At 43.1% G+C, this 14,062-nt stretch overlaps 1 protein-coding gene across 7 annotated transcripts in view; it reads left to right on the top strand.

The window, feature by feature from the left end:
- iqsec1a (IQ motif and Sec7 domain ArfGEF 1a) overlaps positions 1 to 14,062 on the top strand; it is a 238,640-nt gene that overhangs the window by 203,157 nt on the left and 21,421 nt on the right. For 5 of the 7 annotated variants that reach the window (XM_067447006.1, XM_067447007.1, XM_067447013.1 and 2 more), the window contains 2 exons: positions 9,618 to 9,897; positions 10,801 to 11,921. In XM_067447006.1, the coding sequence (XP_067303107.1) occupies positions 9,618 to 9,897; positions 10,801 to 11,921 (1,401 nt within the window). Of the gene's footprint in view, positions 1 to 5,537; positions 5,689 to 5,963; positions 6,020 to 9,617; positions 9,898 to 10,800; positions 11,922 to 14,062 lie in introns of those variants that run through there. The other 2 variants (XM_067447008.1, XM_067447012.1) reach the window with 2 other exon arrangements.

A 14,062-nucleotide genomic window follows, 5' to 3' on the forward strand; every position in this document is an offset into this window, starting at 1 on the left:
CGGAAAGGCGGGCCAATTCGTCCCCAGAATTAGCGGATGCCGGAGGTGTGGACTAACCGCCACCTCAACCCTATGTTTTTCTCCTCAAACTGTATCGTGACTGGGACAAGCGGATACTCCACCACATCCCCGTGCACACACCGCACCTTAACCACGCGGCCTGTATCCAATGCCCCAGGCTGCATCAGGCTTTGATGGATCGAGGTTTGGTTACATCCTGAATCCACCAAGGCCTGATATGTACCCCCCTTGATACTCACAGGAATTTGGTACTCTCCTGCTTGATCGGGGGTGGTCCGCTGGAAGTCCGGGACCCGGATCATTGTCCCGATGTCCATCATCGGACATCGGTCCATAAAATGCTCCGGGTCGCCGCACCGCCAGCAGGCCAGCCCAGGCTTACCCGCCGTCCAGGTTGGAAAATGAGCGGGGAGAGGGGGTGGAACCGGATCCATTATCCCCACCCGACCCCAGCAGCCCCGCCCCCCTGGGCGGGGCCCTCGAACTCCCGAAGTGCCCAGGGCCCATCCCACCCCGGCCTCTGGGGGGAATGCGAGGAGGGCCCGGAGGGCGGGACCTAGGGAGAGGGACAGGGCGAGAGGGAGAGACAGAGGGGGGAGAGAGAGAGGGAGAGGTTAGTAGGGGTTCGCCGACCTCCGGGCACGCCACCAGGTGGTCCTCCGCCAGATTGATGGCCGTCGTCAGCGAGGTGGGCCGGTGGCACTGGACCCACTCGGCGGTCTTCTTCGGGAGCCGAGCAATGAATTGCTCTAGTACCACCAGATCGACGATGTGGTCCACGTCGCTTCCACCGGCCAGGAGCCATTTGCGGCACGAGTCCCGGAGCTGTTGGGCCATCGCGAAGGGTCGGCCGGCCTCGCCCCATTCCAAGGAGCGGAACCTTTGGCGATGCTGCTCCGGGGTCCGGCCGACCCGCTGAATAATGGCCCTCTTCAGGTCTTCATACTCCAGGAGGTTCGCCACCGGCAGTTGTTGGGCGGCCGCCTGGGCTTCTCCCGAGAGCAGTGGTATTAGGCGCACCGGCCACTGTGCCCGGGGCCACCCGCAGGCCTCCGCGGCCTTCTGGAACAGATCGATGAAGGCCTCCGGGTCGTCCTGTGGCCCCATCTTATGCAGGGGCACGTGGACCGGTGCGCTGACCAGCCCGGCGGCCTCGGCGCGAACCTCCCGGTCAATCCAGCTCCGGAACCTCTCGCGGTCCTCTTGCTGGCCTTGGACGATGGCCACGAAGCGGCGCTCTTGGTCCGCCCTAAGGTCCAGCATATCTGATGTTGATCCTGGTGGAGGGCCGCGAGGGAGGTGATGATGTCCGCAAACGGCGAGGCGGAGGGCGTCTGCATGGCGGTGGCGCTGTCCTGCTTCCTTCCCGGGTTTTCGGCACCAGTGTAACAAGTTCGTGAGTGTGAGGAAGGAAGAGGACACGGGGGTCGGCTGGACGGGTGATGCTTTCTTTATTTAGTATCTCAATACTCAGCGGCACACTCAGCGTGTGCCTTCTATCAAACTCAAAACACAATAATCACTTCCGGGTCGGCACTTCCGGCTTCCGGTTTCTCAGTCTCAGGGTCTCTGGCATCAACCGTCCGACTCTCTCTCTCCCTGGTCTCCGGTTCCACTGGCGTTTTATCCCCTCTCCACGCCCATTACTAGAACAAGATACAGGTGTTATTCATCTGTGTCCAACCCACTCACTTACCGCTCGTCCCGCGGCTCTCTCCCGCTGCAGACCTCGCTGAACCACGCCCCCCTTGCCACACATTTCTTTTAAAAGTACCTTTCCCTAACACTGGTCACAATACTCTTTGTCAATCTACAATATTCTTTCTTTCTTTCTTTCTTTCTTTCTTTCTTTAGTTATATATATATATATATATATATATATATATATATATATATATATATATATATATATATATATATATATATATATATATATATATATATATATATATGTGTGTGTGTGTGTGTGTGTGTGTGTGTGTGTGTGTGTGTGTGAGTGTGTGTGTGTGTGTGTGTGTGTGTTGGGTAGGTTTAGGAGTAGGGGCATTTTAGGGGGATAGAATGTACAGTTTGTATGGTATAAAAACCATTAAGTTTATAGTTACAAAGTGCGTGCGTGTGTGTGTGTGTGTGTGTGTGTGTGTGTGTGTGTAATGTTGTGTTTGACTCTTGTAATCATCTACAGTAAAACTGCAAGTGGGTCATCTGGTCTGCGGTGTGTTCAGGCACATATGGAAATCCACTTGAGACAACTCGCATGCTCACTCACACACACACACACACACACACACACACACACACACACACACACACACACACACACACACACACACACACACACACACACACACACACACACACACACACACACACACACACAGCTGAAATCTGCTCTTCATTAACATGATGGACTCCCAAAACTCCCAAAGAGTTTTCCTGCCCCTTTTCTCATCCACCTTTATTGACTAGGAATGCAGGAATCCCCCTGTTACTCATCAGACACCCAGTGGGGATGCTTTGACAGACACTATGTCGTCCTGCACACACACACACACACACACACACGTTGGGTTTTCATGTTTTATGGGGGCATTCCTGTCCATTCTCTCCCCTTACACAAAACTTTCTGCATTTTCGCATTTTCAGAAAAAAATCACTTAATATGATTTACAAGCTGTTTTCCTCAAAGCAATTCCCTACAAAGATGAGGATTTCAGATATTGTCATCTTGGAGGGGACATTTTGTCCTCATATCGTAGGGTTTGTCTGGATACACATGTTGTGTTTTCATGTTTTATGTAGACTTTCAATTTTTGTTGTTATTTTGTATCGGGTACTAGTTCATTTGAACTATAATCCAGACGGCGGACAGAGCTGCAAAGCAGTATGAGAGAGCACATGAGTGCTCGTGTTTTCTGCGTGAAAGCATATAGTGTTTATGAACGTTCTTGATTTACTGTATTGTCAGGCTGTGATGAAAACCTGAAGAGGAAAGGATGTCATCTTACACTGTTCTTCATTTCCCCCTCAATCACACAACAGCTGTTCCTTTTTACTGTGGCCTGTGATGGAGAAATGACTATACTGAAGAGTTATTCACTCTTACACACACACACACACACACACACACATACACACGCGCGCGCGCGCGCACACACACACTACCCCTACCCATCACAGGAAACATTCTGCATTTTACTTTCTCAGAAAAACTCCTCCTGTGTGATTTATAAGCCTTTTGAAAAGTGGGGACATGGGTAATGTCCTCATATTTCACCCTCTCCTGTAATACCTGTGTCATACCCATGGCATTATACACATTTGTGTCCTCATATGTCACAAAAACATACCCACTCACACACACACACAGGGAGAGAGAGAGAGAGAGAGAGAGAGAGAGAGAGGTGTTTGCCAGCACAGATGGTGTGTGAGATTCATCTCTGCAGATATTATGCAAGAGCTGTGAATTTCTCTGTTAACGGCTCATTTCTGTGCCCGCGTGTTTTCTGCGTGTGGAAAAGGACATGCGTGTGTGGACGTGGGGCTAGTCCTGCTGCTGTCTGAACCCTGTGTCCTGTTTTAATATGCCGAGTCTGACAGGCGTCATATTAGGAATAAGCAGCTCTGTGCTGTAGTTGTAGGAGTGGTGTCTGATAGATGCATTGACATTTCAGTCAGTCAACCAACTTCACTCTAAAAGATGCTGGACTAAAAACAACCCAAGTTTGGTTGCAAATGGACTAACCCAGCAATTGGATTGTCTTAAGCAACATTTAACCCAACCGCTGAATTAAAACAACTCAATCATTTGGTTAAAACAACCAAGTGCATTTTTTAGAGTCTTTATGTATATCGCGCTTTTCCAGTGCCGATTGTTTCAAAGCAGCTTCACAGTGTTAAACAGGACAATACTGCAACAGGATTAGGTTTGGTTGTACAGTTGTTCTGGACATTTCATAGCCGTACTATTTACTTAGCTATGCTATTCTTCTGACTAGGCTAGCAGTGTGATTATAGAAGCCATTTATTTAGCTTGGCACCATTCTGTAAAACTGATAAAGAAAATATTAAATTGAGGATGCGTAATAGACGAGAGTATATTTAAGGATGAAGTACCGCTAGTGTGTCTTTAGATTAGGCCACAGCCTAATGTGCAGTAGGGGAGAGTGGGGTAAGATGAGCCAGTGGGTAAGTTGACCCGCCCCCTTTATCTTGGACACTTTATTGTCATGTGACCATGTATTTTATAACCACATCATGTCTGCCGGACTGTGGAGAGGAGAAGCACTTTAATAACTGCACCTTTACTGCAGAGTTTTAGCATAACTGAGGAAACGGCTGTTCCCTCACAGCTCATTTGTCCCGCAGCTCTAAAATATGGATGACCACTATTGGGGATTTAGCAATGTATAAAACCATGCAAATCATTCAGCTCAATATTAGCCTGAATTGGTGAGCTCGCTAGTTTTGTCTAAAATGGCAGCCATGGGGCAAAGTGAGCCAAATGCTGTGGGGTAAATTGAGCCAGCGTTTTGCCTTCCCCCACCGTAAGGCACTGTGGTTGAGTTAAGTCTCTGAAGCATAAACTGGCATCATTTCAGTGTAATACTACTCAACTGGGTTAGTTTTTTTAAATTGAGTTTCTTTGATAGGAACAATGTACAAGTACAGCAACCTTTCTCTGATAAGAGCCAGAAGATGCGTAATCATAAATATATATATATATATATATATATATATATATATATATATATATATATATATATATATATATATATATATATATATATATATATATATCTCCACCTGTAGTCCACATCTAATGACCCGACATGATCAACACTGCAGAAAACTACCATGACAAGATCCCTATGACTACAATATATTATAATACATGTATACATTTCATTTATTATGATTCAGTTTTTTATTTCATCTAATTTTACTCAATAAACGTAAATAAACGGTTTTGGGGAAGGTTACGACTGCTGTTCAACATGTTGTTTCAGAAACAACTGAAGATTACTTTAAACAATTTATGTTGTTTAAATTTAAATTAAGAAAAGAAATATGAAATTTGAAGAAGGAAATTTGATTCAGAATCAGTCAGATGGCCTGGGGTAAATTGAGCCACAGGAAGCCATATTGTTATTACCCTTTGTCATAGATGTATTCTGATCATATAAAGTGATAGGAAACATCCTGCAATTATTTCATTGTACTAATGTTATCTTATCTAAAGGACCACATAAGTACACACTGGCTCATCTTACCCCACTTCACAACACTTGTGCACACAGTGTCAACTGTATTTCACTTCATTGCATAAAAAGGTGTGCTGGGTTTGCCTTTGAGACCAGCCTCTCCGGTCTGTTTGTACAGTGCCTCATGTGACTGCAGACACAACAGGACTTCAAACCTGAAGGGGAAGTTATTGGAGGAAGTGTCTCTTCTGCATGATTTCAGCAAAACATTTCTCATGCGTGATGTGCTGCTTTGTCAATGATTGGTTTCATCAGAGCAGACTTTGGCTCTGTGTGGGAAACTGAACTGCCCTTTGAACTGGTGGCTCGTGATGACAGATAAACAGAAGAAACTGGACTTGTTTGGCCGGAGATCTTTCCTTGGACGATACTTACGTCGAAATGCTGTAGACAGTAGGAGTTAGTGAGTAATGTTCATGTAAATATGGAAGATGTATGCTCTGCCGGAGGTCTAAAACCATGTAAATATGCTCTAGGACACAGATCTGCTGTTCCTTGTGCTGGAGAGATGTGCAGATGACGTTCTTAAGCTGATCAATATATTTAACACAATTAATCTAATCAGTTCTGGTTCGGCCTCTAAACTAAATGCAATTTGACCACAACTGTTTGTTTCAGTGGCTCTCTGGGATACTTTAAGATCTTCAGTCAAGTCTGCTATCAGAAGGAGGTTTCCTTTGGTTTCTGGACCGAATGCAAATAGACCCAAGCCTGAATATCTCTGGGATATTTTGGTGTGTCCTTTACCCAGTTTAAGCCCATTGTTTTGTTCCTCGGTCTGATTGTGTTGAAAAGTAACACAGCTCTCATTCACAGGCTGCATGCTTTATAATATCCTCCACATCTATAGCACAAACACTGCAGGACGAAGTGTGGGCAGTAATAATATTGATGCTTTCCTCAGCAAGTCTTTTTCTATGTTGGCTCATATTTCATATTCTTGGTTTGCTTAGTCTGGGAAATCAGGCCATATGTGCTGTTCAAACATTAACAGGGCTTAAAGGCACAATATGTAAGATTTTTTTATTTAAATATCCAAAAACCACTTGACATGTGGTATATTGTGTGGACTTGTGTGCTTCTGTTATCTCAGCTGTTTCTGTTTAGATCCAGAGGAATCAGCGATTTTAGGACATGGGCCGTATCACTGACCTCACACCCGCGTTACCCTCGGTTTCTGGTGTTATTCTGTAGAAGCGATGGCTACACTATCGCCGCTGTAATATCTGATGTGTTTATTAGACACTGTTAGGATCATTGAGGGACAGAAACTAATGATTGTTCTCCAGCTCAACAAAGTTAGTCTTAAATCTGCTGTTGTTGATTTACCGCTCAGAGTGCCGTGTTTACCGCCTAATATGATCTCGCTCACCGCAGTGTGAACAAGAGTCTCATAGCAGCGCAGAGCCGACACACACACACACACACACACACACACACACACACACACACACACACACACACACACACACACACACACACTCACACACAAAGAGGAGCATTATAACATCACTTTAACACACTCAGATATGATACAACAGCGCTGCAGTACACACACACACACACACACACACACACACACACACACACACAGAGGAGCATTATAACATCACTTTAAAACACTCAGATATGATACAACAGCGCTGCAGTACACACACACACACACACACACACACACACACACACACACACACACACAAAGAGGAGCATTATAACATCCCTTTAAGACACTCAGGTGGGTGTGTTATATGATACAACGGCGCTGCGTCTCTCTCCCTCTCTCACACACACACACACACACACACACACACACACACACACACACACACACACACACACATACACACACAGAGTAGAATTATAAGCGGTGACTGTGGCAGAATAAGAGCTCCTCCCAATCCGGCCATCATCTAAACACGCCTCTGTCCTGAATAAGAGACCTCTAGTGGTGACAAACAACAGATTGTGGCTTTAATGAAATATGCATGTGTTTGTATATAAGCTCCTTCAGTATTATCAGCTGCTATCGTGCTTCTCCAGAGCTCATTACCCTCCTCCATCCCCAGCTCCTCCTGGATTTGGCGTTCTCATTCTCCTTGAATCAGACTGAATTAATGATATCTGCCTTACATTATGTTGGTTCTGCTCTCCCTGCTCTTATTCATGCTATAGGCTTTCCCAGAACAGAACCATACCGCCAATCCAAACCGTGTGATAAGAGTCAATGATCTTTAACCAGAGTGGTCCTGACTTAAAGGTGTTTTTCTGTGCAAACATGCGCTAGATGGATATATTTGACTGTTGTGCTCATATCTAGTGTCTTTTGCATGACATCGTGTTTTGGGAAAATGCAGTGCTCAAGTTACGAGACGTTCTCTAGTCTCTCTAGACCTTTTTTTAATTATTATTCCACTGCCTTGCATCTTGCGTTTTAAAACATAAAAAAGTGTTATGCATAAAAAGGGGGCTGTTCGAGCTCTGCATTACGCTGCACTGCTAGCTGGACGTGTCTGGTCGTCCCAAAAATTGCAATTAAATGAATTTTAAACCAAGACAGGTTTGGTGTGAGAAGTCATGATAGCTCAACCTGGGATAGGTTCAGCATGAAGATGCAATCACAGAAGTATATTAAGTATATTTTTTATATCACAGCTGTTAGTAGCAGAGCATCTTTAGAGAGCATAGAGCACTGTTCGCCAACCCTGTTCATGGAGACACCTTATGTCTCCCTTATTTAAATTATCACTAACAGTTCGTGTGCCTCTAGGAACAGGTTTGGGAAGCCTGGACATACATAGAGATCAACCATTTAGAACTGGATGGATTCAACATTAGAAAGGGTTAGAAAACAGGGCACATGTTATTTTGATGGTCCACTTTAGACATTCTGCTAACTACCAGAAGCTTTGCAGCTAAGGCTCGTCTATTATTAGACTGGGGTAGACTGTTAGAAGGGTTAGTAGAATAAGTTGACATGTAGTTGTAAAGTTACTTCTAGTCAGTGTCTGTTGAGGAGCATCACAGTAAAGTGTCAGCAGATAGTAATCAGACAGTCTATTAACACTTTAATGACTGCTAGTTGACATGTTGTTGCAACACTACTTATAGAGCATGTTTACATGCACACCAGTAATCTGATAACTCACAGATATCCGCTTATTGAATAACCAGTTTTCCCTGTTTACATGCAAACCAGTAAACTGAACACACCAGTAAACCGTGTTTACATGACTTTATTAATAAACCGATAATTTCCTTCTAGTGGCGTCAGAAATAATACTGTCCGTATCTGACTCTGAGTTTCCCACATGTTAGGTCAGTTGTGATGTTAATAAAGCGTGAGCTGGAGATTTACGGCTCATATTATCCCTCATCAGTTCTGCAGCGTTTAGACTGAAGCTCTTCTACTTCTGCTGTGAGATGAGAACACATCTTTACAATGCTCTGGGTCTTAAAAGAGTCTGCGTTTGTGATATATGTCCTTATTTCATGAAAAACACTCGCTAGATGTGTTTAAATCTGCTCTGAGTTTGTGTTTTTGTCATTATCACACAAGCTCTTCAATAAGCCGACAGAAAGCAGGTTAATGCGTTTACATGCAGCGCGAAATAAGAGGCAAAAAAACGACCCGTCCCGATCGGTTTATGCTTACGCTGCTTATGACTGTACTCTGATAAAAGAAAACGTGTTACCGCGTTTACATGACCATGATCATTGTCGGCTTATTATTTTGCTAAGTCGGCTTAGGAACGTGCATGCAGGAACGCGCCCATAGTTAGTAGAATGTTGTAACGAAGTTTGATATAATGAGGAAGGAAGAGGACACGGGGGTTGGCTGGACGGTTGATGCTATTCTCTTTATTCTCTCAATAACTCAAAACACACACTAAGGTGTGGATTCACATAAACACGATCACACGATCACTTCCGGGTCGGCACTTCCGGCTTCCGGTTACTCAGTCTCTGTGGGGGTTTGGCATCAACTGTCCGATCTCTCTCTCCCTCTGGTCTCCGGTTCCACCAATGTTTTATACCCTCTCCGTGCTCATTACTGGAACAAGAGACAGGTGTTATTAATCTGCGTCCAACCCACTCACTTACCGCTCGCCCCGCGGCTCTCTCTCCCGCTGCAGACCTCGCTGAACCACGCCCCCCTTGCCACAAATGTCTAAAGTGATCTACCGAAATAAAGCGTTACCAGAATGTTTGTTTGCACATAAGCACATGTTCTGGAGCCAGCAGAATGTTTGCACGAGAACCTTGCAAGCCTTGTTAGTGAATGAAACCCACTGTACCCTGCAATTACATGTTTTGCTTTCCTGTCTTGTCTAGTGTGGAGGGGAATATTCAAAACAGTGAGCCTGGCCCTTCCTTGGACACCAGCATAGGATATGGCCATGGTCCTGTCACGCACAGTTCTTCCTTGAGTCCTGACCAGTTTGAAGGCTCAGTGTACAGCCATAACATCCAAACAGGCCCACAGCGCCCTCAGCGACCCAAACTACAACACTCCCAATCTATCCTCCGCAAGCAGGCAGAGGAGGAGGCCATCAAACGCTCACGCTCCCTCTCCGAAAGCTATGAGCTCTCCACAGATCTTCAGGACAAGAAGGTACAGTGTCATGCCAATTTAATATTGGACAAGAAGTTTGACCTAACCTATATAACTGCATTTTGTAGTTTCCGCATCTCGTTTAACTCTAAACACTATTCTTTATACACTGTCAAAAAAAGGTTCCTTTTAAGGTACAAGTTGGCGTCACTGGGGTCTGTACCCTTAAGGGTAAATTTTTAAATCAGGGGTGGCAAGTTCAGTCCGAGAGATTTGATGTCCTCCAGAGTTTAGCTCCAACCCATGATAAGCCACCGCAGTATAAACCTCACGGCTCCCAGCATGCATTGCAGCATTAAGTATGTCACCATTGTTGAGATTCATATGCTGATTATTGATATCTGTGTGCGTCTGAACTTTCCCCCTTATAATGCCTTTCAAAAGCAAAATTCAGAAAGTCTGATCTGTGGCAAAAAAAAAAGTATTGTTGGTGAATTTATTTATTATTATTTTTATTCAGTGATTTTAGTCAAACATTTTCCGTATGATACAGTTTGTTCATGGCTTTTTTTGTTTTGAACAATTATGTGTTTTGTTTTCACTGTAACAAAAAAACAAAAACTTACTTAAAAATCCAAGTCAAACGGCCCAACTAAAGGAAACACTGATCTCCATAATGGTGACCATTTTCAATAAAACATCAGCATCTAAAGCTGTTAATTCTCACTAAGATCTGCTATATTCAGGGCTGGAGCCAAACTCTGAGGAACACAATGGTATATTTGTACCCTAAGGACCAATTGTGTACCTTTAAAGGTACCGTTATAGGTTTTGTTCGCCAAGGAGCAAAATTGTACCTCCACTGTACCTTTTTTTCTGAGAGTTTATTTGTTGTACCCCCTAATTACACCTAATCACTTTGTTGTGATATCATCTGAAATAAATACTTCCTGCTTTTCCCAGGTGGAAATGCTTGAGCGGAAATACGGAGGCCGTTTCATAACCCGCCATGCTGCACGCACCATCCAGACAGCTTTCCGCCAATACCAAATGAACAAGAACTTTGAACGTCTCCGGAGCTCTATGTCAGAGAACCGCATGTCCCGCAGGATTCTTTTGTCCAACATGAGGATGCAGTTTTCCTTTGAAGGATCTGAGAAAGTCCACGGCTCTGTTTTTGAGGGGAAGCAAATGTCTTTCCTGGACGTAGCCAGCCAAGTAGGAGCCATGATGCAGGCTGGAGAGATGGTTCCTGTTATTTTGGAGGCCCCAGAACCTCAAAACGATTTAACAGATACCATCACAGAGCTAGAGGACACTTTCTCAAGGCAAGTTAAGTCCTTGGCGGAGTCAATTGACGAGGCACTGAACTCCCGTAGTCTACACAAAGAAGAGATCCAGCCTGAACAAGCCGTTTGTACAGAGGAAGAGGTGCTCCCTCAGCCGGATGAGCACCACAAGCTGAATGAGATGTGTGACGTGACACTCTTTATCGATGAAGAGGAGCTGTCTCCACTGGTTCAGCCGTCCTGCTCCACTAATCAGCCATCCAGCACTGAGTCTAAGCAGCACAAGGATGACAATTCGGACACTAGTTACAGAAGCAATCCGTCCCTCGAGGGCCAAGGGCCGCAGCTCTGTACGGACTTACCCCTGTTGACCATTGAGCCTCCTAGTGACAGCTCAGCAGATATAAGCCATCGCTCTGAGCATGGGTCGGGCCAGCCACAAAATATTCCCCAACCACAGGCCTGTCCCAAACCAATCGCACACGGACTTCCTCCCAGAGTTCCCTCGCTCTCTCGAGACGATGAGCCGCTTAAACACCGGCAGGTGGAGAGCCATCTGCCCACCAATGGCAATCGACAGAGCAAGTCAGAATCAGACTTTTCAGATGGAGACAATGACAGTATCAACAGCAATTCAAATTCCATTGACACAATAAACTCAGAGTCCTCATCTAGAGATAGTCTCAGCAAGCAGACCTATCACAAAGACACTCGCAACAGCTGGGACTCTCCAGCGTTCAGCAGCGACCTCATGCGCAAGAGACAATACCGCATCGGCCTCAACCTCTTCAATAAGTACGTATTTCAATGCCATAATACACAAAACACAGATTTCATCACCCCAAGACCTGGGTATGAAGGGCTTATTATTTTATTCTAGTATTTTTATTATATTTATTTTATTGTCCCACACATTATAGATCAGCATTCAAATGTTGTTGTTTTTGTCGCACCGGGATGCTTTCTATGCTATAATGCAGGGGTTTTCAGTCTTTTAGATGCCAAGGACCCCCAAATATGATCATCCTTGTGTAAGGATCCCATCCTAACATTTAAGACATCTATATGGTTTTGTGTATAAAGACCCAATTTATTCTGTTTCTATTAAGTTACATTATCAAATTTCTTTTTCTTCTAGTTACTGTACTATTAGATGTATTATTTATTTACTTATTGTGATCTAATTTTTATTTATTTCATAAATGTTTTATTTAAGAACTCCCTTTCGGCCCACTGAGAGTCCCTCGAATCCAGTTTGAAAACCCCTGCTATAATGTATTTCTATAATAAAAATACATATGTGATATATCTTACATTTCATGCAAGAGGTGGACAGTAACTCAGCTCATTTACTCGAGTACTGTACTTAAGTACACTTTTTGAGTATCTGTACTTTACTGGAGTATTATTTTTTCTGGTAACTTATGACTTTTACGTCACTACATTTGAAAGACAAATGTCGTCCTTTTTACTCCACTACATTTCTATCAAGGTCGAAAGTCGTTTCTGTAGCAGCTCTGAAAGTCGGTGGATGATTTTTTCTTTCTTTTAAGGGTTTTTTGCTGTTGTTGTTTCAGACAGTCTGTCAGGAATCACTCTTATAGTCTTATACATTTCCCCAACCTTTTTTTAAAAAACTGATCAGTTCATAGCAAAATGGAAGAAGACCGTTCTTAGGCACAAGTGTGTGCACCCATAGCAATACTTTGAAAGTATGTTTCAGTTAAAAAAAATAAATAAATAATAATATATATATTAAAGATTAGTTTAGTTGGCATACACTTGGTGCATGTCTTATGAAATATTAAAAATATAAACGTCTTGGAGAAAGAGTGGTAAATTTGGGAGAATATCAGATGTGTATCAGTGTATTGGATCCGTGCATTCGGCCTTAAAGTGACAGCAGCTTTATAAAGAGCTTTGTAACTTTTCTACAAGTATTAAATGAGTTTAAGTTAGTCGTATGCTAGTATGTCAGATGGAGCATCACTGGCTGGCTTAAACCATGATGGCATAATGTGCTTTTATACGACAATAATAAAATAATGCGTTGGCATAAAAAAGGAAATTTACTTTGATACTTAAGTACTTTTGAAAACAAATACTTCTGTACTTTTACTTCAGTAAAAATCTGTTTTTACAACTTTCACTTGTAACGGAGTAATATTTGACCAGCAGTACTTTTACTTTTACTCAAGTAATAGAGTTGTGTACTTTGTCCACCTCTGTGTGGAAACATAATGACTAAACTTAAACAAAATAAACATATAAAGTCATATTATATTGGCAAGCACAGACTCTAAAAACACACAAATCAAAGATGAATTACAAAACTATATTTTTATTTATACGCTAGGAGAAAGATACAGCAAATACACATTAACATAAACAAGGCTGGCCAAAGAATGGAGGAAACTAAGGGCTTATATACCAGGAAGAGATGCAGGATTAATTAAAAATATATATTTATTAAAGGAGACATATTATGCCCCTTTTCAATCAATCAATCAATCAATCAATCAATCAATCAATCAATCAACTTTATTTATATTGTGCTTTTACAATGCTGATTGTTTTAAAGCTGCTTCAGTGTTAAACAGGACAATAATGCAACAGAATTAGATTTGGGTGTACAGTCTTTCTGGAGAAAACAGTGACGTTATCAGCTTAATTTAATTCATCATAGAGTCACAATGTTGGCAGATCAGTGATATAGTTTAGAGTGTAAGAATATAGTATAATATAAGTATATAGAAAACAGTGATCACAAGATGTGATACAAATCTCTGGTGAGTCTCCAGAATGTGTCTGTGATGTTTCAGCCCTAGGACATTCATTATATAAATTCAAATGCGTCCCTATTTAGGTGTGAGCAAAAACATGCAGTTTTTGTGTGCGTCCCTTTAAATGCAGATGAGCTGCTTCTCCTGCCCCTT

Source organism: Pseudorasbora parva, chromosome 6, assembly GCF_024679245.1.
Source record: "Pseudorasbora parva isolate DD20220531a chromosome 6, ASM2467924v1, whole genome shotgun sequence".
NCBI lineage: Eukaryota > Metazoa > Chordata > Actinopteri > Cypriniformes > Gobionidae > Pseudorasbora > Pseudorasbora parva.